Genomic DNA, 24,140 nt, shown 5'->3' with positions numbered 1-24,140 from the left:
TAACCACTTTTACTAAAATTCAAATGAAAACTGTTGGAAGTCTCACATCGACTAGAGATAAGGCCAAATTAAAATATATAAGTTAGGTGCAAACCTCACCCTACAAGCCGGTTTTGTGGGGTTGAGTTAAGCTTAAACCCACCTTCTAATATGGTATCAGAGCCACTATTCTTCTATTCCACCTGCTACCCAATTTCTACTATCACGCACGAGATGTCTATACCTCGGCGTGAAGGGGGTGTGTTGAGGTGCAAACCTCACCCTACACGCCGGTTTTGTGGGATTGAGTTAGGCTTAAACCCACCTTCTAATAAAAACTAAGATTTACTCGAAGTATACATCAATAAAATATTTATTTTAAATAAAATTAGCAAAATAAATACAAGCCAAAAATTAACTAACCTTTATATTTAGGTAAATTCAGTCCTACACATATCAATGGTTATTTAGAAATAAAAAGCAATAGTGTGTAGCTTGCAATGGCATAATGCATAGTATGAAAAGTGGCCGAAAAAGCAATAGCGTGTAGCTGGCAATAGCATATAAAGAAGAAATATAATCGTTTATTGCTCATTCACTTTCCTTCAACAATGACTACTTTTAGCCCTTTTTTTTAATACAAAAAAAAAACAAAACACGTGATATGATATAATATTTTATTTGAATATCAAATAAACGTAAAAGTGTATCATGATATCATTATTTATTTACTAAAAGTTTAAACGAAAAATAAATACAAATTTTAATGAATTATTTTTGTTTATTGAATTTTTACAAAATTTGTATGATTATTTGTTTATATATAACTGTCATTCTATAAAACAATTCCATTTATATACTCAACCAAACCTTTTCTTAATTTCAACTCTGATCGAATAAGAATTTTCTCTTCCAGTTTCAATTTTTTTTACGCATATAAGTACTTGTATTGCGTTATTTTTCTGAGTTAGGGTTTTCTACAAACAATTTTTACATTATTTTTGTTATTATTATATATGAATGTTCAATAAATAAAAATAATGTGTTTTTTGTTCCAATAGTTTTTTTATTCCATTTATATCAGAGTTTACAGCAATATAAATGGAAGAGGAGTACTAAGATCAAGAAAAAACTAAGCACCAGAAAAAGTGTAGCTTGCAACAATGCATTTAAATTTAAATTATGTATCACTATTTTATTAGTTTTAAATTAAATTTATTATAAATAATCACATAAATTGAGGTAAAAAATTATAAAAAAATTGTTAAGAAAATATTTTCTATTAATATTTCATTGTTCCATTGACTTTGCGTCAACAATGACTACTTTTGAAGTGCTTAACGTGAGGAGGGTGGCACCTTAGGATAATGATATTTTAACAACATTTTTTTGACAACATTTTAACACTGTTTACGTGTCATTCTGTGATTGGTGCAAAATTATTTCAAAATTAATAATAATAGTTATAAACACTAATATAGACCGACGTAAACAGTATAAAAATATTGTAAAAAAAAATGTTATCAAAATATCATTATCTTTACATTTATTTCATTACAAGATATTCAAATTACCTTTGTCTTATATGCGTTAAATACGCGTTGCCCTGCTGCTTGGATCAAATTATTAAATGAATATCCTGACAATTTCTCATCACTAATATATCATTAAAAAATAAGATACAAAAACTTTTTAGTATACCAAATATGTGAATTAATTAATTTTGGTTAATTTGGAAGCTCAACTAAATTCATTCAAAGCTGAACCAAAAAAAAAACGGGTATACTCAATTGAAATTAAAAATAAAAAATTTTCTATAGAAAGTATTATGGTATTCTATGAATATTTTTAATTCTAAAAAAATCTTATAATTTCCAGACTATATTGAGTTTTTAGACATTTTTCTTTGAATATAATAACATCATGACATGACATGATATTTAGACACAATCATAATCAACAAGTTAAAAATGTAACAATATTAAAACCTATGTGAAAAACAAAAATAAAAGGAATTTTCTATAAGAATATATTTTTGTTTTGAATAAGAAAGTGTTGACAGATTAAAACCTATGTGAAAAACAAATGCTTACACAGAAACAATTTTGAAGATGAATATATATAAATTTTATAAAAAAGACAATTATAATTTTTTCAATCCATTTTGACAAAACTACCTAACAATATCTCATCACTAATATATTGTACTGAAAAATAAGATGGAAAAACTTATTAATATACTAAATATTAATTGTTTTCAAATAAAAATATATAAATGAGAAAATGATAATAAACGAACGACTGTTGTAGAGTTTCATAAACAAAATTCGTTTACAATGAATTCACGTAAACAAATATAAAAAATGAGTTTTTCTTATGTTATAAACATTGCCGATTATGAGCTTTAACAAAAGTATTGTATTTTAATCCTAATTTTTAGGACGGATGTAGTTTAACTATAAGTAAATTTATGTTTGGTGTGATATTCATTGACGTAAATTTATGAAATATTGTATTAATCAACGTAAGCTTTAGAATTAAAAAAAACGTTCATTTTGACTTAAATCCAAAATCTGATTAAAAGAAATAAAAAAGCTATATCAATCTATATATTCTATTTATATTAAAATAATAATTATTTGTTTAACTTAAATTACTTAAACAATAATAAATCTAATAACTATCTTTATTTATCTAAAAAAATATAGATTAACGGCGTTATATATCATCTTTTTATCAATGATCATTCATTTATTCTTAAACGTTTTTTTCTTGTCAATATAGTTTAAATATCCAATATTTGATTGTGTCATATTCATGTTGAATAGTTCTTGATAATACAAAGATAAAGATAAATAGGTAAGTACATATGTTATTAAATTTCTAACACATTTATTTTAAACAACAAACACGATTAAAATTTTGAAAGATGATTCACTAAGGAGATACGCTAATACTAATTAGATATGAGTCCAATCTAAATAAATGATTGACATCATCTTTAACAGAAAAAAAAAGGCAACAAATTTATAAAGAATTTTTCCATTCAATTTTTTCATCTTTACTCAATGTGAGACTTAGATTCATTGAAATTTCTCAATAAAACACATGGACAATAAAATGTCCCCTTCATAGGTTATTCGTTTTACCAAACACATTGCAATTAGTCATAAACTCCTTTTTCATTATTCTTAATTTGATATGCATTCATTCAATTTTGATCCAATAATGCAACTCCATTATTATAACTAATGCAATACAATCCTCATTTTTTTTTCAATTGAAGGTGGGATCCTATCCATTTAAGTTAATGTTTTTCTTGACTCGTTAACACATGCAAAATAAATCTATTATCTTAAATTTGATAAAATTTTGACAAAATTTTACATTGATCTTCAAAGTATATGAAGAATAAAATTAATGGTTTGAATTGAAATTACTCTAATTTTAAGATTATACTTAATACACATGTATTACCGTAATTTTCAAAAAAAATTATAATCGGACAATTCAAGATTTAGTATAAAATGATTAATGTTTAATATTTTTACTAAATCTGAAATGAAAACTAAGATTTATTCAATGTGTGCATCTATACAGTATTTCTTTTAAATAAAATTAGCAAAATAAATACAAACCGACAATTAACTAAATCTTATATTTAGGTAAATATAGTCTACACATATCAATGCTTATTTAGAAATAAAAAGTCTCGTACAAACTTTTTAAATTTTGTATAAAATAATGGTCATACAGATAGAAGACATCCTAATAAGTAGTGATCTTAAACAAAAATTTTAGAAGTGCAAAAAGAAATTGTTTAGGTTTTTAAAAATTCAAGGATGAAAAATATATCAAATATACTAAAATTAAAAGTAAATATTTTTATTTATGTACTAATTTATGTTATATGTAAAAAATATTTAGGAGTAAGCATATAAGGAATCTTCACCATTAATAATAATGTATAAATCATCACACCAAAATATCATAAAAATAAAATGATCCTTTAAATTTTTGTAAATCATCAAACATATGCTATGATAAAAAAATTCAAATATAACAACTAAATATTGGGTTCCTTGACATGCTAAAAAGGCAAGGGGCAATAGCGATAGGGATAGCAATAACGGTGGAAGGATGAAAAATCATCAAACTTTGTACTATGGTGGAGGTAACAAATTTGAACTCTTCACAGTTCACAACAATGACAACCATGATCAATAATTAGTGACATAAAAAAAACATAAAAACAATGTTGTTGTCAAAATAAATACAAATGATATTGATTTGACGTTGGGGGGATCGAAACTCCAGTCATAGTCACTAAAAAGCTTGTAAGGAGATGTTAGATGACGGAGAAAAACAAATGCCATGAAATTGAATGCTTTCTATATATTGCAGCATTCTTTTAATGTTAAACCCTTTAGTAGCCCTATGGTTTTTTTTTCTGTTAGATGCTCGTTTTATCTAATTCTCCAATTTAGTTTTACAATTAAGCTCAGGTAGTTAAATTGACTTAACGAATTAAGTTTGTAATAAGTTGGTAGGTTGACGTGACCTTGAAACATGTCATTCATATAATTTTATATGTAGAATTTGACAATTTTTAAGTCAGTGTCGTTAAGTCTGACTCCTCTTCATAGTAGCAAGGAATCCGAAGTTACTGTTATCAAGTCTAAAACGAGTCTAACCCGATGTTCGCCATTGCAGGCCACTTTAAAAGTAGAAACCACCACAAACAATCCCAATCCCCAAACAAAAACGCAACCAGATCAAAAAACAAGATTTCTCAAACCAGAATTCGAACCTTAAACATAATTTGAGAAACAAGAACAGAACTCCCAAAAAGAATTTCCAAACCAAAAATCTAAATTTTAAGATAATAACAAAACCTAAATTCCCAATTCTGGAAACCCTAAACCCCAAAATTTTCATTTCGTAACCATCAAGCATCACAATCGTGAATAGCAAAGACAAAAGGAAACCCTAAATCGTAACTCGAAACCCGCCACTACAACATTCACTCGCCAGGAGAGGAGGATAACTTATTGTCCACAAGAGAGGAACTCAGATTTGGGGGAAATAAAATCTAAGTTGCGTGAATAGTGTATCAAGAAACTAATTTAGGGTTCACTTCTGATCCCATTCCCGATCCAACAACCCTAAATTCAGCAAACCCAGAGACGCACTCCACTTGTTCCAAGCCTCTCCCAGAATGTTGAGATGGTGACATTAGAGTGTCTAGGGAAAGGGTTCGATATGACCAGTAATTTTCGGTTGAGGTTTGCAAAGGGGATTCGTGGAGAGAGGTTAGTGGTGCTTGATGAACATAACAAGAGGGATATCTTGATTCTTGGAACTAGAGAAGTTACCATTACGTCGTTCTCTTTTTGTTGCATATGTCTGAGTTACTTAATCAGAAATCGACACTACAAGGGAAAGTTCATTTTTGGATATTTTAATAAGATTTTTTTTAATTATATATTCCACGCATAAAGACATAAGAATGCCACGTTTCAAAAAAAGACTACGACAAAGTTCCAGCTCATCAAATATTTAACTCCGTTATTTTAACGAAGTTTAATTGACTTAAATTTTCATTTTTTAAGATTAAATTGAAAAGTACAATAAAATGAAAATCTAATTGAGAAAAACTGACTAAATGAGTTTAACCTTCTTTTGACAACTTGTCAATGATGCATTTGCGGATTATGCATGAACTAGCATCTCTTATTAACAGAAAAGGTGATATGAGGCTTGGTGAACGTAAAACATTGGAGAGCTCCGATGATTTGTCTAGACAGAGTAGGATCCAAAAAGGTTATTGAAGCATGAGCAGTAAGCTTTGAAGAAGAAATCATTGGTGATGGTTGCGATTTAGCATCTTGGCTTTGGCTAGAGTTTGTTGGTGGCATTGTTTCGCGTGACCAAAATATCATCAACATACATTAAAATTAGTAATATAGAACCCTAGTTTCTAAAACGTACAACACAGGGATTCAAGGATGTCACTTGAAATTAGAGCAATAATTAATTACTTTATTACCAATTTATGAAAAAAAATCTTATATTTCAATTTATTTTTGTTTTCCTTTTTTGTTACATTGTTGGCAAACAATATATAAAAAAATAATAATACTTTAATAATATTTTTTTTTAATAATATTTTAACATTATTTATATATTTATTATTATTCCAAAATTATTCCACGATAAATAATAATAATCATGAATAATCCCAATCCCATATGTTAAAATGTTGTCGTTCTGAAGCATGGTTATCCTATGCAAAATTAGCATATGTGAAACGGGTTTTCTTCACTTCTACAGCTTCAGTGGTATATAATGAAAGACCTAAAAGTCCTCAAGTAGTAGCTGATGAGACATGGTTTTCAAATCCAGAGGGCTGTAAGGAAGTGAGAGAGTAGGTTGGAGTGATGAACGAGACGAGAGGTAAGGTAGTGTGCGTGACCGGAGCTTCTGGTTTCATTGCTTCATGGATCGTCAAATTCCTTCTTCAACGTGGTTACACAGTCAGAGCCACAGTTCGCGACAAAGGTCTGTTTCATTCACATTCCTAATCCCTAACCCTAATCCCTAATCCCTAATCCGTGTCTCTTAATCGGTTATTGGCATCAATATGAATGGATTTGAATGGTATGGTTATGTAGGTAATCCGAAAAAGGTGTCGCACTTGGCTAACCTTGAGGGAGCAAAAGAGAGGCTGCATCTGTTTAAAGCGGATTTGTTAGAAGAAGGTTCGTTCGATTCCGTTGTCGAAGGTTGCCACGCTGTTTTTCATACTGCTTCACCTGTACGTTTCGTGGTCAACAATCCACAGGTACTAGTACTATTCCAAAAACAATTCAATGCTTGTTAGGTTTCTGAAACATTCGTAAAAAATTTAATTAAATCATTTTTTTTAGTATGGTAGATTGGAGGATAGATTTATTGCATGTGATAATTGACTGACAGATATCCTTCGGCATTTCCTCTTGGAAGGAAATATTATGCTGAAGAGTTGTTCTTCTTGTTTCCTTTATTTTGACCTTTGTTTTCCTGTGTCAGGCTGAATTGATTGATCCTGCAGTGAAGGGAACTCTTAATGTTCTCAAATCATGTGCAAAATCGCCATCTGTGAAGCGTGTTGTCTTAACTTCTTCTATTTCTGCAGTTGCATTTACTGGAAAACCAAAAACTCCTGAAGTAGTTGTTGATGAGACATGGTTTTCAGATCCAGATTTCTGTAGGGAATCAGAGGTTTGTGTTATTTTGCTAAAATTTAGTCGAAATGAAATCCTGAAGCTCGTAAAGGTGGAATATATGATTTTGATGTAGTTTGTTGGGAACTGAGTGACATTTGTTTTTCTGTAAACAAAATTTATGTCTTACCTCTACATGTGAATAACACGAGTTATTGATTTGTATTAAGGAAGTTTATATGCTGACAATTGTACAGTTTTAGTTACATAATCAGGAGATTTAATGACATTCCATAATTAGGAAGTTTAATATGCTCACAATGTATTTTATACTTATTGTACAGGATCCTGAATTGTAGAGATAGATTATATCAATCATAACTTAGGATTTTCTGTTATTAATTCTTTGTATTCTATTTAAGAGCAATTGTTCCTCTGTGAATAATGAGAAACCGTTTTTCCGACACAACCACTGCTGCAGTAACTGACTCCACTTTGGCATCACCAGTAGTACTAGTGCATGTGCTACAGTAGTGGAAGAGATGAGCCATTAAACTGTTTCAAGTTTTAACATTATTCAACAAGTGTTTAGTACTGTCAATCTTGTACTCAGTAGATAATAGCTGTTAACTTGCAAGTCAATCTCGAATATATTTGTTCCAATATTCTGTAAATTGTCTTCTAGAGTGTGTTACCATGCTTTCATATTTTCGTGCATTTTCTATTTTTTGTCTTCAGTTCTGGTACACGCTTTCAAAGACCTTGGCCGAGGAAGCTGCCTGGAAATTTGTAAATGAAAACAACATTGACATGATTGTTATTAACCCAACAATGGTAGCAGGACCTCTCTTACAAGCAGAGATTAATGAAAGCGTTGAGCCAATTTTAAACCTAATAAACGGTAATTTGTATTTACTCTTGAAGCTATGCTGTATGAAAATTCTATTATCTCCTTTTCCTGCATTTAGAATTCTGACGTACACGTGTTCGAACTAAAATAGGAAAAAGGAAACAGAAAATATGCAAAGGCAAATATTATAACGAATTAATAATATAATAACTACAATTCTTAGTTAAACTTTATGTTTGAGGAATGAAAATGTTGCATTTAAATCATAACGAGTTAATGACATATTTTCATGCCTCCCTACTTATTAGCTCTGAATATGTTCTACCTTGACTAATTTCTACTGTTTAATGTCTATAAATGTTCACGAGACACACTAAATATTATCAAATGTGTTTTATGCTTTTATTCGGTGTTTTATGTTATTAGATAAGATTAAGGTACCTAATGATCATTGAATCTTCTAATGCATTACTACTGCTGTAGCTTGGAGGATCGCTAGGTTTTGTACCCTTGGGGTTTGTGTGCGTTTGATGCTGTTTTATAAGAGGGTCAAATATGGATTGATTCCTTTCAAGATTTCCTTTATCTCGCCGAAAATAAACAAACAAACTTGGAGGCAGGGTATTTTGTTTGTGGGGACGAAGGGTTAGAATTATTGGGGACTTGCTCATCGTGATATTATGGGTGCCGGCGTTCAATTTGGTCAAGGTTAGAAATTAGGATACATTAAGCTTAAAATAACCCATGTTCATCTACTATAAGATAAATAGATCCACTTCGGAACTCATGTTTTGTCACCCTCAAGAAAGATAGATAAGCATCCTATTTCATTGATAAAGCTTGAGTCAGGATTAGTTTAGTAAAACATGCAATATGCTTAAGCCAAATACACTACATTGCAATAAAATAAGTGCGACTTCAGAACAAGTTGCATTCCTTTGAAGGGAGTATTGTGCCCTAAAGTTAATCATTGCAATAGATTAATATTTTGATTCTTAGAAGATTGTTTTAATATCAGTTTTTGTTTCCGTTAAGAATATATATTGCCTAAGTTTTTATGAATTTAATTTTCAGAGAACTGAATTTTCTTGGGATAAATTTGAGAATGATGTAGTCTATTGATATAAGTAATGTTTTGAACTAATAAAATAAACCCTGACAAAATAAACTTTGGACCGATATATTTACTTTTATTATCATTGAGTTGTTGGTTTATCATATGTATGGTGTTTAATATTAATATTTGGTGAGAAAACAGATAAATAAAAAGTTTGCCAGACGCTAACTTTAACTCTGTAGTAAGATTTCGTTATCTTTTCGTATTTATATTTAACAACAGTGTAATTATACTGTTTAGTGCTTCCACAAAAGTTTTAAACTGGGAAACTGTTTTTATTATTTGTCGTATAGGGGAGTAACTATCACATTGTTGAAACAAAATAAGCACAAAAGACTGGACCTTTTAAGTACCATCCAATCTTTTTTCTTTTTTGTTTTCAAGAAAGAAAATGGAAATGAAACTATTAAGATTAATATATGCTAATTAAGATGTGATGTTTACGTCTCTGGAGTAGTTTTCTTGCATTGGAGGCAAGAGTGCTTTCCTTTGAAAGTCTTTCTCCTCAACCCATCCATCTTAGTATGCAATCTTTTTTTCTTTTTATCTAATGTCATTGTTTGGTTCATATCTTACGATAGTATTGAGTTTTACTATTTACTGATACATATCACTACACGGATCTTAATTGACTCTAATTGACTCTATCTTAGAGATACGATACATGAGTGAATCTTTGTATTTTGTATACCGATACAGTTCAACAATTCATTATTTTACCTTTTCACCCATTCTCATGAAAAAAAAGAGAGTTAAAAATCCGAACGAATTTGAAACACTTACGAATTTATCATATTTGATTGTTCCAACTTTGTCATTTACTCATGAGTAATTAACCGTTCATTTTAATAAAACCAGTGACCAGTTATTTTAAAATCCAATAACCAAAATATTCACTGGGAGAATTGAATTAATATATTTTCCAAACAAGTACTAACTCTTTAGCTTATTTAATGCAGGTAAACCATTTCTAAATAGATCTTTTGGGTGGGTCAACGTGAAAGATGTTGCCAACGCTCATATTCTGGCTTATGAGATCGCTTCGGCCAGTGGAAGATACTGTTTGTCCGAGAGAGTCATACACTACTCTGAGCTTGCTAGGACTTTACGTGATTTGTATCCTACATTTCAAATTCCAGATAAGTAAGTTTAATTTTATAAAGCATGAATTGGAACCCCCATTTTTTAAACTCCTTTTCTAGCAATATCTTGGCTTGTTTGAAAACTCAATTCAACTGGAAAACGAAATTATTTTGTACTGAAATTGATATACTACTTTTTGATACTTTTTGACAAGTAGTAAGAGAAAAAATTTAGATGATAAAGTAAATCAAACTTTTATTGCTATTTAACATCAATTTATGCATATTAATTTTTGAATTTCGTTATCTAAACTTTCTAAGCTTAGTTACATAATACACCTTAAATGGCACCCTTCAACTGAGAAATATGTGCTCCATCAAATATATTAACTATACCAGTCGTGCTCTCGGGTATCGTGGAAAACAAAGAAAATGATTACGGTAAACAATTACTTTAGTCCCAAAAGAATAATGCACTGTTAGTTAAAATTTTGAAGTATGAAAATTAAAAAAGAAGTCTATGAAAAGTATAATAATGCACTTACTATAAATTTCAGTATCCAAACTTTGTGAATTACTTTCATTTTAGTCCCTGATATTAACCATTTGTTTTCATTTTAGCACTTAAACTTAATCACTTGTTCTCATTTTAATGTTTTTGAAAAATTATCATTGAGATAGCAATAAGTGGTTAAGTTCAAGGATCAAAAAGAAAATAAGTAAAATCAGGATTAAATGATAGTAAGTGGTAAAGTTCAAGAACAAAAGTGATAGTAAATGGTGGAGTTCTTGAACCAAAATGGCAGAAAGTGTATCGTGTAGGGGGTTTTCTAATGACAGGACTAAAGTGACAAAAATTACACTCAGATTTTCTTTCTTAAAATTTTATTACTCTTTGAGACCCAGGTCTGCGTAAATTGCATTATTGAAGACTAATGTTGTTTACCCGATCTACGTTAATTTTAAGTTGGTGTAGATGTTTGTGTTTGTGTGCACACGTCAGGATTACTATGGCTGCTTTAGTGTACCTAATGACCTATTCCTGAGATTTAATGGTGATGCCATAATTGCATACATTCCACATATCGGATGTCCAAATAATTTGGACTCCATGTGTAAAATGATTGTCTCAAGTGAGCTTGTCTTTAAAACAACTTCTATATAACTTTGACTCCTATAAATGTCGAATTCCATAGATAATCTACCGTCACTCACTTCTTTCTATCTTTCTATATTTTTGTGTGGAAAAATATCTTTTTAACAACTTTTTTTGACAATTTTTTTACAACAATTTATGTGATAGTTTCTAATTGGTCCGACTAATAAAATAGTGATATATAGTTTATTATCAAAAAATTGTTAAAAAAAGTTGTTAAAATATCATCATGCGTTTGTGTGTGCACATGGAACATTTAAACATTTAGCTTTTGCTTTTAATTACAACATTTGCACTTTCTCAAATCTCAATAATGTTTTCAGGTGTGAGGTAGATGAGCCGTATATGCCAACATACCAGATTTCCACAGACAAGGCAAAGAAGGACTTTGGAATAGAGTTTACTCCTTTGGAAGTGAGTGTCAGGGAGACTGTGGAAAGCTTCAGAGAAAAGAAGATTATCAACTTTTAATCCGTGATCTATCCTAACTATGAAATATGGTCTGTATTTAATCAATCAGGTTAATATTGTTTGCCACGGGATTGAATATAAAAGGATAAATAAATTGCACACATTATTCCTGAACTTGGGTGGACTTATGCTTTATGTCCTTTGTTCTGAATTTCACCTGTATTAATGATATAATAACATTTGTAACGTAGATCTACTTTGATTTATCATTAAAGATTAATGCACGATTGAAAAAAAAAATATCATTGTAGCATTACTAGAGTGATTCAAACCAAGAAGTCAAAAATAATGGTAAAGCTATAACATACATGGTCCACTTACCTTGGAGAAATCTCGAAAACTACTCTATGAAAATCTTCTGCGCATTCCATTCCACTCGTCCAAGAACGCATGCGTCACCATCACCATCACTGGCATGCATCCTGAAGCCTCCATAAAGTACCCTTTAATTAAAAATAACTTTCCGCATTCTCATAGAAAGGTAATTTTTTCACTTCCTTAATGAGGAAATAAAGACTATAGAAATGGTAACTTTTTATAAATTCCTAACAAATATGGAAACAAATATTCTCACTACCATATTTCAAAGAACGCAAAAAGATTTTATGGAACAAATGTCTTCTCTATTTTTTTCTTATCATACACAAATGATACAATAATGAAAAAGCTTATACTAATGTTGCTGAACCTTCATCATTCTACATCACAATTTCTCCACAAGAATCTATTGGTTTGTAACGCTGCAAATCACTGTCATGTGCAGCTGTGTTTGGGAAATACACATGTTTAAAGCATATATAAGAGTCGGAGAAAAGATGCTTTGCTGTATACACTTTGCATCTAAGATATAAGAGGTCGTAAATGACTTCAAATTCATGAGCCATTCTGTAACCAACAATCTTACATGTTAAGAGCTAAAGCGCTTAGGAATTTATTTATTTCTTTGAGAGAATGTAGTGAAAAGGGGATCAAAACTAGTTGGTTTGAATGTGTAAAAAACGAATGAAACTCCAAATTGTCAATGTACTTCCATTGTACACAGAATTTTAAACCATCATTAGTCACTAAAGCATGAATACAATCATCATTTTCCAACCCTCCCCCGACACGAACTGCAACAATTTTCCCATAAACTATAAACTTAAAACTAGTTCAAGGGGTCAGCAAATTATACTCCAACCTAAACAACACACGAGGTCCTACAATGTAACATTAACCATGATCCAGGTTTCAGTCGGTAATGTCAAAACAAAGTTTAGCCTCATCCCAAGGTCCATTGATCTCAAACTTGTACTCCTGAATCCTTATAAGCCAATAAGGACAGACCACGTTCACAAAAACCAACAGACTAAGCAGCACCACAAAAAGGAGGCGATGCAGCATGTACACAAAACTTAAGGTCATGACCATCAAACTGAGAGAAAAGCATAGGTGCATGCGGAAGGAATATTTTTTAATACAGTAAGTAACAAGTGGAGCAAAAAGGAAAACCTGAAGGGAGAATAACATGATAGCGAACACATGTAGTCTTGATGGAAGTCGAGAAGCCATGAAAACAGAGGCTACTACAGAAGCATTTACAGAGATACAACTGGTCAATGCAGGATTCTTAAGAACCCCCGGGGCTTTGACCGTGGATTCTGAATAGTCATGCAGAAAAAGGTGAAGTACTAGAAGTGATGCAGCTACTGCCCAAATGGAATCCGAACTAATGGACCTTGTAAGAGTTTGATAGATGGGAGCCAAAACATATAACACGGTTATGAAAAAGGAGATATTAAGGACATAATGGAGAAGGAGACTAAGGGAAAGCATTTCTTGAGTGAAAAGGAGAATTAAAAAGCCTGAAACAAGCAGACTTACATCAATCAACAGGAGAGAATTTTCATCAATAGTTGATGTAAGTGTACAAGTCCAGACCAAGACAACAAGAGCAACAATGCATAAATATTCAGAAATGGATACTGAGTCCAGCATCACCTTTAGCATGTCCCTTTTTACAACACTGGCATTCATCACCATTCCTTCAAGGAAAGATTCATCTGTATGATTGTCATCGTAACCAGGTTGCATACCACCATATGCTACTTTTCTCCATCTGGGACGAGGCGATGAAGAATTATTAGCCAAGCCAGGATCCATTGCAATAAGTTCTTTAATTTCAGACGGGCCTGCGGGGCCAAAACTATTATATGGAAAGACCTAAACGTCCTTTACTACATAAATCTTGCTCCATAGACGTGTGCCATCTGTCTCATGCAATCACAGGGTAGAGAATGTCATCTTTCAGTTCCACTCTCTTGTCTTTCAAGCTTGTTTATGAAAGTCATCTTCATAATCTGAAGAATAAAATATGATGAAATTACATGTAATGAAGAAATAGGCAACTCACGACACATATGAATGTCATCAAGATATTCTCAATTATAGATGATGAAATTGCATACATATGAGGGGGAAACGGTAACTCCACATAATAGACAATATCCGAGATTAATTAATGTTATTATCACTTGTCCAGACAAAGAGATTGGAACTTTTAACAGTATTATATAAAGATACATCAAGTTATTCGGTAACAGTTAAAGATAGTCTCACACTAAAGTTATCACCAACCACATCATTGAGCAAGAAGAAACTCCACAAGCCAGGAATGTTCAGTTTAGTAGGTGAGGAAACTTAGAGCAGTATAGACTGTAAATGTCTTGGATACTAATGGAACCTCATCAGGAATATCTTAAAGCAGTATAGACTGTAAATGTCTTGGATACTAATGGAACCTCATCAGGAATATCTTGTTCTGCATTCAGCATTTCTAAGGAAAAAATCTTGAACAAACCAAATAACAAACAAGGATTGTGCATTATTTGGTTTTGAAAACCAAGCAGAATTGTAATGAACTGGAAATGCGGCTTCGTAATTTTGAACTGAAGTGTTTAAATTATGTAAGAATCAAAATGAGCTTCAAACGGAAGTTTAACTGGTTCAACCTCAGTTCTCAAAGAAAATTCCATAAAACTTAACAAAATCAACCAAAAAACTCGCATAACAGAGAGAGAGAAAAAACAAGTACAAGATTGTAGATCTGAATCCTAATTTAACATACAACAGAAAAAAAACGCTGAGAAATAAGGAGGATTCGTTAGGTTAGAATCCTCACAATTCATAATGGTTATTTCAAAGGAATGAAAAGCAGGAAACAGAGAAATGGAAAATACCACGACGGTGAGAAATGTAGATTGAAACTCTTCAAACGACGCCGTTATGAGTTGAAGCAAATAGAATTTGGAAGAAGATGAAGAGGGAAAAGAAGGGTTTTAATGTTCCCTTGGGAGGGTTGTGTTGTTTCAATAACAATAACTCACAATAATATTAATTAAATAAATATATAACAATAACGATGACATTAACAATAACACTGACATTAAGGAATCAATCACGCCTTAGTTTATAATTAAATATAAAATATTTTTTTAATTTTCTTTTAAAAGAGATAAATAATAATAAATATATAAGAAGAAAATATTATACATTTTTAAGTATTTTATTTCCACTTTATCAAATTTATTGATATTTGGTATGTTTGTGATTTCGTGATTTTATTATTAAGTAGTGTAACATCTCAAAAATATAATAAATATATATTATGGTAGTCCACAATTCTGATATAGGAGAACACTTAGGAGTCGAACTTGCAGCTAAAGTCTTAATAATTACAGTCATCCCAAAAATGGGTATAATTTAAAACTTTAAACACCCATAAGAGTATTTTAAGATAACACCAACCTAAATTTACAAATAAAAAAATATATATACTATACTGCATCATCAGCATCCTCCAACTCTTGCTCCAAGGGAACCTCTTCGACTTCTGCTCACATCCAAGTGGATGATCATTGTAACAGAAACACGACACAAACAACAACAGACAAACACAAGAAGAAGGGTGAGCTATATATACAAAAATCATGTTATACAGTCACATACAATAAGCAATTAGAGGGAGATATACTAGACTACACAAACATAACTTGTTGCACTTGACACTTGACTCGTCCGGACTTAGAATGATTATCGAGCTATGACGGGTTATGCACTCGTGGTGGCTTATGAAACTTGGGTTCCCCACCCTACCACACTCACGAGGTTAGCCTGTTCCGGGCCTTGAGGCATACTGGAAGCCCCCAAGACTAAGACCTCCCGCTACTCCTCACCACATGGTTCAATCCTCTCTACTTGAGAATGAAAGACCATTGGAGCGTCAGGATAACCCCCAAGACTGAGCTTCCCTATAGATCATTCTAAACACTAGGGCACCACCATGAATCTTCTCCTTGAAGATCATGGAATTACGTCCAATGACATAGGACACCACCATGTAACCTCCCTTTGAGGTCCATGGAATTACGTTCATAACATAGGGCACCACCATGTGACCTCCCTTTGAGATCCATGGAATTACGTCCATCAACCATATTGTTACACTTACGCCAATCACAACTTTGTTTCATACATACTTCCAAACTATAATTCACATACAATACAACATACTTTCAATCATGTAGCAAAATCAAGCCACCCAAATCAGTTATATAGACATACATACATCTTGGCAGTCAAACAACATCAAACAACTCAAACAGATGAGGAAAAATGTCAAACTCACTGCACCAGGTCGCACAGCACACCACCCTTGGTGCGCTGAGCGAATTTTCCTAACGGGGGGAGTGTTTTTCAGCTAAAATTTGCATAGCGCACCACCCTTAATGCGCTAGGCGAATTTTCCTGACAAGAGGACAACTAAAATTTGCATAGCGCACCAAGTTTGTGCGCTATGCTAAACTAAAATTCTAATACACATTATCAGTCCCTAAACCCTCGCATTGCGTCCCTAATTCGCTATTCGAATTAATTTGGCTAATTTTCCAGGCTAGCAACAGTCGCAAAGCAACTACATTCGCTACGCGACTTATCAAACAGAGAGCAACCCTCTGTTATCATTCGCATCGCGCACAAAGTCGTTATGCGAATGCCCTAGCAGAGAGCACCTCGCCAGAGTGACTCGCTGAGCGAAAGGCTTCGCTCTGCAAAATCTGCAGAATGAAATTCTACATATTTGCACAACTCTACCACTCCAAACTCATTCTAACCAAATCAAATTCCTACGGTTCTTTGAGCTGGAAATCTAAAGAGAAGGCAGAGAAAGTTTAGGACATGAGAGTTTTAGAGAGAAGGAGAAATGAAGTTCAGGGAAAGAAAATGGATTCTGAAGAGCCCCTCCTAAGGCAAGTTGGCCTTAGTTTGATGGATCTGACTACCCCACATAAGGCCCAAAGGCCCTTTTATAAATTCACAAGTCCTTACAAGTACTTTTTTTCGCCGTGCAATCTCCAAAATAAATATTATGGAATTTATTAGTTATATTATAATTAAATTCTTAAATTATATTATACACTTATTATAATAAAGGTATTTTTTTTATTTCACAATAAAATTATTCTCAATTATTATAAACGTTTAAAAATAGTAAATTCAATTTAAAATAAAAATAAATTAATTTAAATATACGAGACATTAAAAAAACTAAAATATTCCCATAAGGGTTAAATATGTTTTTAGTCCCTAAATTATTGGCCGTTTCTGGTTTTCGTCCCTCTTCCAAACTAAGGTACAATTTGGTCCTCATTTTTTAAAAAAACGTTCGTTTTAGTCCTCAAAATTTTGTTTTTAGTCATCGTTTTAGTCCTCAAAACGTTCGTTTTTTCGACTAAAACAAATGTTTTTTAAAGTTCGAGGACCAAATTGTACCTTAGTTTGGAAGAGGGACGAAAACCAGAAACGGCCAATAGTTTAGGGACTAAAATAGGGACTAAAAACATATTTAACCCTTCCCATAAATAGTTCTTAAGAAAATTACAAACTAAGATATGTATATAGACTTCTGCGATGCATGGGATAAATACTGATTTTCATAAATTAAAAATAAAAATATAAAATTATATTATAATTAAAATTCATAATAGAAGTAAGTTAAAGTCATATATTATGTTCTAGATTTATGATACAAAATATATAATATTTCTTTTGTCACTTCTTTTTTTTTCACTTATAGATTGAATTGCTTCCGGTGGCTGTGCAAAGTGGGGGTGGATTGTTCGCCACAACTACAACTTCCATCAATTCCCTTTTAATAATCACCAAGTTATAACACTCAAAGAACTTCAATCTTAACTAACAATGAATTCATCATTAGACAGAAAAAAAAGGATGACTTTTTCAGGCAGCCATATCCAATAGAAATTTCGCACAAATAGCAGTGTCCCCTCAAAAAACACATTTTATTGTGATATTTCAGAATTCGAATTTCCTAAGCAACCCAATTTGGAATATGTTTTCTTGTAAAAAATCTGTGGTCTCTAAAGAAAGTGACTTGATCTTTTCTTGTAAAGTCGAGCATTGTCATTCTGCTGCTGCTGCTAAACATTTGAAATATGATCTAACAGACAGTGACCACGTACTGGTTAGAAACCAATCAAGCTTTGATGGACTCAACACGTGGCCTCCATAATCCCAGCCTGTACTTGTGTGTGTATTTCAATATTAACTTCCTCTGCAAAGCAAAAACTAGTCGTTAGGAAGAGTTTGCAAGTTAATCGAACAATTTGTATGTCTTGTGGACAAATCAAATGATTGTATCTTAAAATCCATTTAAGTACAAAAAACCCAATCCTAACATAAGGTGGAGGTCATTTCAGTCCCAATGAACAAGTTATGGGATTAAAAATCTGACCTGAATTGTTTCACAAGAACTGACTACCATGACAAGGAGTCGTTTTACTTCCTATATTAGAGTCAATAACAGCCCCTATGATTTGTCCAAATTTATCTTGGATACTCGAATGTAAGACAGAATAGAGGTTATAGTGGCATCTGAGATAACCCATGTTAAGAAGATCCAATCATATAACCATGTATCTAACACAGGTAGTGTGCCAGGATGAAGATGACAACAGTACATCAAACATCTTAGTAAACACAGAAAGATGCAGAAAATCTAATCACTTAACAATGTGTACATGTAACCCTTTTCTACTAGCATGTCAGAGCCAGTCCAATGGCTTGATGACAGAGCAGAAGGGAAATTAATAGAAAAGGTAGCAGGCATTGAGAGGAGAATAAATTTTGTCAAAGACAGGAAAATCTGCAGGTTCAAAAGTCATACATATTTTTCTAATCTGTAATTTGTGTCAAATACCAGTTCCTTTAAAAGCATAAACTGTTGAATGACGGCTCACAAATGGCTTTATTAATGTCTAACAAATTATCACGTAGAACAAGGTGCACTATGAGCCGTATAGAGATTCTAAAAAGCCCTTTGATAATCCTACAATCAAGACCCTCAATTTGATAAATTTCACTAAACCATGGACATTCATCCTCATTTTAAAGGACCATTTAATACAAGGGAGAGAACTGAATGGAAAATGGCATCTCATGATTGGAGGGGGAGGAATGCTCAACTCCTCATTTCCCCTTCCCTCAATTCCCCTTCAACCAAACAAAATGTAAAGTTACAATGCCAGTCATAAAATTCAACGATTTAAACACAAATTTGCTTACAGAGTTAAAGAAAAAACCAGGTCACAATTCAACATAGATTGAACTAATAAAGCAAACAAGTCAATCCAGTGCCTTCATCAGGAGTTACTAAACACAAATCAAACTGAGGTATTTAATTCCGTTACTAGTTAGTTGTCTTGCTTGACTGATTGTAACTGAAGTACGCGTGTAAGCTGCGGATGTGATCAATTAGTTCTTCAGTTAAATGCATTTATCTTTCTGTATGTAGCTCAGCCTGTATTACTTTTAATTTTGATCTCAACTGTCAGCATTCGCCAATCTCCCTTCATTGTTATTTATTACCATTTTCACATAACGCGTAATCTTATTCTTCCTCTACAGGTCACCATCCAGATTTTACTTTTGGAGAATTGCCAATTTCTTTGCGACAAATAGGGAAACGATAATAGCCCAAATTTTATACAGAGTAGGCTGAAAAAAAAATTCACTCTATATACGAATTTTGCAAGAGCAATGAATCTATTTCGCACATTAAGCTAAAGAAGCAGAAAGCAATCGTGAAGCAGAAGAAAAAATGGAGCCAAAATATTAGGAATAAGGAATATATACATGTTTGCAAGGAATGCCGAGCTTCTTGAGCTTGAGGGTGCGAGTGACAAGAAGCTTCTGGAAATCTCCGATATCGGATTCGAGCTTGGGGAACGTGAGACTCAACCCCTTTCCCAATTCCGTTTAGAAACTCTGGTATTCCAACCTTCACTGCATTTGGCGCAAACAAAAATACATTAGGGCGTGTTTGTTTGGTTAGAGATCAATGCAGCAAAACAGAAGGATAGAGAAAGAGATTACCAGCATAGTGGGGTGATTTGGAGAAGAGTCTAGAAGAAGAAGAAGGCGTAGAGTGTGGGAGTGTTGAGATCAAATTAGCACCTCCTTTGGTGATGATTCTCTGCAACTGCAACCATGCCATTCCCATTTTTCTCTTCAACGTTTTGTCAAACACCTTCAAAGCTTCCCCAGACACTTTACCTTCATACGGCGTTGTTAGGTTGGTTGTTTAATTGTTTTTTTAGTTTCAATTTCATCACTATTTTTTAAAAGTGATTCAACTTCATATTTTCCATTAATATCGGATAAATGGTGTTAAATTAATATTACGTATCAATTTGTGAGTTTTTTTAATTTTTATTAATTTTTATATTATTTTTACTTGTCATTTTAAAGTTGTATAACATTATATAATCAATATGACGTAACAATAATAATACAACGTTTTATCTTTAGTTTTTTTAGTCTTTATATTTGTTTTATTTATTTAATTTAATCATAATTTTTTAAACAACACTGTTCCCTTCATATTTAAACAAAACGTTTTTGCATAAATCTTGATATTTTTAATAAAAATAACATTTTTATTAAATATTTATGAAAATATTTTTAAACTACATTTAAAATCTATATCTTTAACTTTAAATATTTGTATATATTGAGATATTAAATATTTTAAAGTCAATAAAATTAAAGGTATAGATTGAAAAAAAAGTAAATTTTGAGGGACAATTTATTTCATTTTTACAAAAATTAGAATTAAATTAAATAAAAATAACATAAAAATTAAATTGAGACTGTCACATTAAACTCACAAAAAAAGTTAAAAAAAATAAAAAAATTACAAATCAACCTATGACACTCATTTTAATACTGTTTGTAGAAGAATAAAAAATAAATCAATTTTTAAAAAAATCAAACACAGACAAAAACAAATTAAAAGATCAACTTGACACTTTTCAACAAAAACAATAATAAAATAAATAATTGGACCTAAATTTAATCTAAATAAAATAAATAAATTTAATTATATAAGAGATTAAAAAGATTAAAAATATCCCCTAAAAATGGTTCTTAAGAATTCACAAATTAATATATATTCAATGCACGAGAAATATTTATTTTAACAAATTAAAAAAAAACATATATATATATATATATATATATATATATATATATATAAATATATTATACTTAAAATTCATAATAATAGTACTATTATGTTCTAGGGTTATGATACAAAATTTATAATATTTTTTTTTCACCTTTTTTATGCATTTTAAATTTTGTTTTCACTTGAGATTGAATTGCTTGAGGTGGGTGTGCAAATGGGGGTGCATTGTTTACCACAAACACAAGAACCTTTATCCCATTCCATTCTATTAAATCACCATTCATAACTCTAAAAGAACTTCAATCTTAAATATGAACTCATCATCATTAGACAGCAAAAAAAAATATGACTTTTTGCATGTGGTTATATTTAGAGTTCAAACCCTATACTTTCCTATGTTGAATTTTCAAAATATCAAATCTGTTTCTATTATTAAATTTTGAAGACTTAATAAAGGGACAATACAAAAAATTTAACACTAAAAATTCAAAAACATGGAACCAAGAAGACAAGTATTAACCCAGAAAAAAACTAGCGAAAATTTCAAACAATGTAGCAGCCCTTAATTCAATGGATCCATTATCAACTTTCAACAAGAAAAGTTCCCAGCTTATTGCTAACAACACATCCTTATTAAATGGTGCATGACGTTGGAACAAAGAAAAACCCATCTCCTTATTAAATGCTAACATGTTCCTCACTGAACAATACAATTGCTTTGTTGAATTTCATGTCCTCGTGACAAACTTTAACTTAAATACAACTCCTTATACATTATGAATGTTGTAATATGTTGTGTTTGGTATACAACATCAAGATTGAATCCAACTAAAAATTGATATCATTCTCTATCTAAAATTTTAAAATAACGAGTTAACGAGTCTTTACTATACTGTTTTATTTTCTCATTTCTATATCATGTAAGACTTAAACTGTAGATTTGAATTTTTTGACGGTAATCTAGTTAAAACATGAGTTTATCTTAATAATCAGTTTCTCATTGCAGAACAACTTAAAAATTACTTGAGGAACTTTGTACGAATTTTGTTGTTTTGACAAACAAAATCTCCAGTTACACCACTGATCAGGGATTTTCAGAATGCTTACCTTATTTCTCATAGCATATAGTACATATTACATGAAAGATCTCAAACTACAAATCTTAAAACATGAAAAGCCTGAGTGATTCATTGTGCACTGTTATCTTAGGATGTGCAATTTTATGTCAGAACCAAAAGGCCTAATACATTGAAGTGGAGAGTTAGAGAGTGACTAGTGAATTTTCTCAACATCAGTAGAAATATGACAACGCAAAGGGAAAACTGCTTTGCCATTCTGTCTCATCAACAATGAGGAGTTGCCAATGTCTCTGAGTGGTGATCTTTTTGGAGCTAAGAATCCACCATTACCACCATGAGTTTTTCTTTCTCCACTCCTTTGAACATCACTGTGCTTGCTATTTTCTGTAAAGTTGCTATTTTTCTTTGATGAACAAACCACTATTCGCTTCTCCAGCTCATTCTGTGTGTCCACTGGAATGGGCAAGCATTTGGTCCCCTTCACCACATTCTGTTCCTTCTTCAATCTTTCAAGATCATCACGGACCATGGAGAGTTCTGCTTCGAGTTCCTTCGTTTTACTTTCAGATGAAACAGCTTTTTCTTTCCATTCTTGCACCTGCCACAGAAAACAAACACAGATGCCAAGATTCAGAGACCAAATGCATGAAAATGAAAAACATGGCATGTTTCATTCAGTTAGAGAGATATGGATCATCAGATGAAAAACATGGAAACATTGATCATGTAAAGTTCAAAAATTTATAGGTGTCAAATATGACTAAAGAATTGGATATCAGTGAACTTGTATCTATCTTACAGCATTGTGAAGGGATTGAATATCAAAATCAGATTGCTTGGCTCGATCTTCCCAAAAATCTCGAGAAGCCTGCAATTCCTCCATCTCTTCCCTCACCTGACCAAGCATCTCCTGCATTTGTGACCATTGCTCAGTCTCTGCTCTAACTTGCTCTACAATTCTCCGTACAACAGTTTTGCAGTGCCCTGAGCATGGATTCCCTTCACAAGATAGTTTTTCCTGCATGGTTTTGTCAGTTCAAAGTTTGGTAAGAATCCATTTTCTTGATTCAGAAAACTTTGTTTTATATCAAAAAGGTTGACCACTCAAATCAATTTATGTCAAGATTTTCTTATTGATGCTGCAAGTTTTTCCTTGGATGAAACAGGATGAAGTGCAGTGAATAGTATACACTGATTGTTAACAATAGCCTGTTATGAACTAGTGATCAACAAAGAAATCATGAATATACCCGCTGAGGTACTCTCATGGAAGATGAATCTTGAAGTTCAACTCTCTTGGAAGTTGAAGCAGAACTAGCAAGTGAACAAGTAGCACTGGACAGCAGTGAGTTATATTCTTCCTCCATTCTCTGTAATAATATTCCCTTTGACAATCCCTCCATTTTTCTCCTCAGAATCTCCACCTGTAAATTAAACAAAATCCATTCAGAAGAAAACATCACATGACAAAACAAACTGCCTTAATCAACCTTTGCTGAAATTAGATAAGTTCACTGGAGATTGAAATTTCACTCTAGAAACATAAAAAGAAGCACTGTGATTTCCTTCATCTTGATAATCAAACAGATAAGAACCTGTCTGCACCGATATTAATTGCTTTGCACAGTAATATAACAAAAAGTCCACAATTTTTTCCTCCTCAAAACCAAAATTTGAA

At 31.8% G+C, this 24,140-nt stretch overlaps 3 protein-coding genes and 1 pseudogene across 4 annotated transcripts; 1 reads left to right on the top strand and 3 right to left on the bottom strand.

The window, feature by feature from the left end:
* Nucleotides 1-6,275: 6,275 nt before the first annotated feature.
* On the top strand, nt 6,276-12,050 carry LOC148193671 (cinnamoyl-CoA reductase CAD2-like). The gene is made up of 6 exons (XM_088099731.1): nt 6,276-6,540; nt 6,654-6,823; nt 7,051-7,242; nt 7,923-8,085; nt 10,111-10,294; nt 11,713-12,050. Exons 1-6 carry the CDS (start codon nt 6,420-6,422, stop codon nt 11,858-11,860), a joined length of 978 nt encoding a protein of 325 aa, XP_087955857.1. The 5' UTR covers nt 6,276-6,419; the 3' UTR covers nt 11,861-12,050.
* Nucleotides 12,051-12,842: 792 nt separating this feature from the next.
* LOC124837633 (phosphatidylinositol N-acetylglucosaminyltransferase subunit C) lies at nt 12,843-15,208 on the bottom strand. Of its 2 annotated transcripts, none has more exons than XM_047313054.2 (2): nt 15,079-15,208; nt 12,843-14,199 (listed from the first exon to the last, which is right to left on the bottom strand). In XM_047313054.2, the coding sequence occupies exon 2, from the start codon at nt 14,000-14,002 to the stop codon at nt 13,091-13,093; it is 912 nt and encodes a 303-aa protein (XP_047169010.1). In that variant the 5' UTR covers nt 14,003-14,199; nt 15,079-15,208; the 3' UTR covers nt 12,843-13,090. The 2 variants fall into 2 exon arrangements, with proteins under 2 accessions (XP_047169010.1, XP_047169013.1); XM_047313057.2 differs by lacking the exon at nt 15,079-15,208 and adding an exon at nt 15,021-15,076.
* Nucleotides 15,209-18,011: 2,803 nt separating this feature from the next.
* Nucleotides 18,012-20,544, bottom strand: LOC124837629 (uncharacterized; annotated as a pseudogene).
* A 1,930-nt stretch (nt 20,545-22,474) lies between these two features.
* On the bottom strand, nt 22,475-24,018 carry LOC148193670 (uncharacterized). The gene is made up of 3 exons (XM_088099561.1): nt 23,713-24,018; nt 23,262-23,480; nt 22,475-23,060 (listed from the first exon to the last, which is right to left on the bottom strand). Exons 1-3 carry the CDS (start codon nt 23,920-23,922, stop codon nt 22,656-22,658), a joined length of 834 nt encoding a protein of 277 aa, XP_087955687.1. The 5' UTR covers nt 23,923-24,018; the 3' UTR covers nt 22,475-22,655.
* Nucleotides 24,019-24,140: the final 122 nt, after the last annotated feature.

This window comes from Vigna umbellata, chromosome 9, assembly GCF_029865625.1.
Source record: "Vigna umbellata cultivar VRB3 chromosome 9, Vumbellata_1.0, whole genome shotgun sequence".
NCBI classification, from domain to species: Eukaryota; Viridiplantae; Streptophyta; class Magnoliopsida; order Fabales; family Fabaceae; genus Vigna; species Vigna umbellata.
This window is presented reverse-complemented; position numbering and strand designations above follow the sequence as displayed.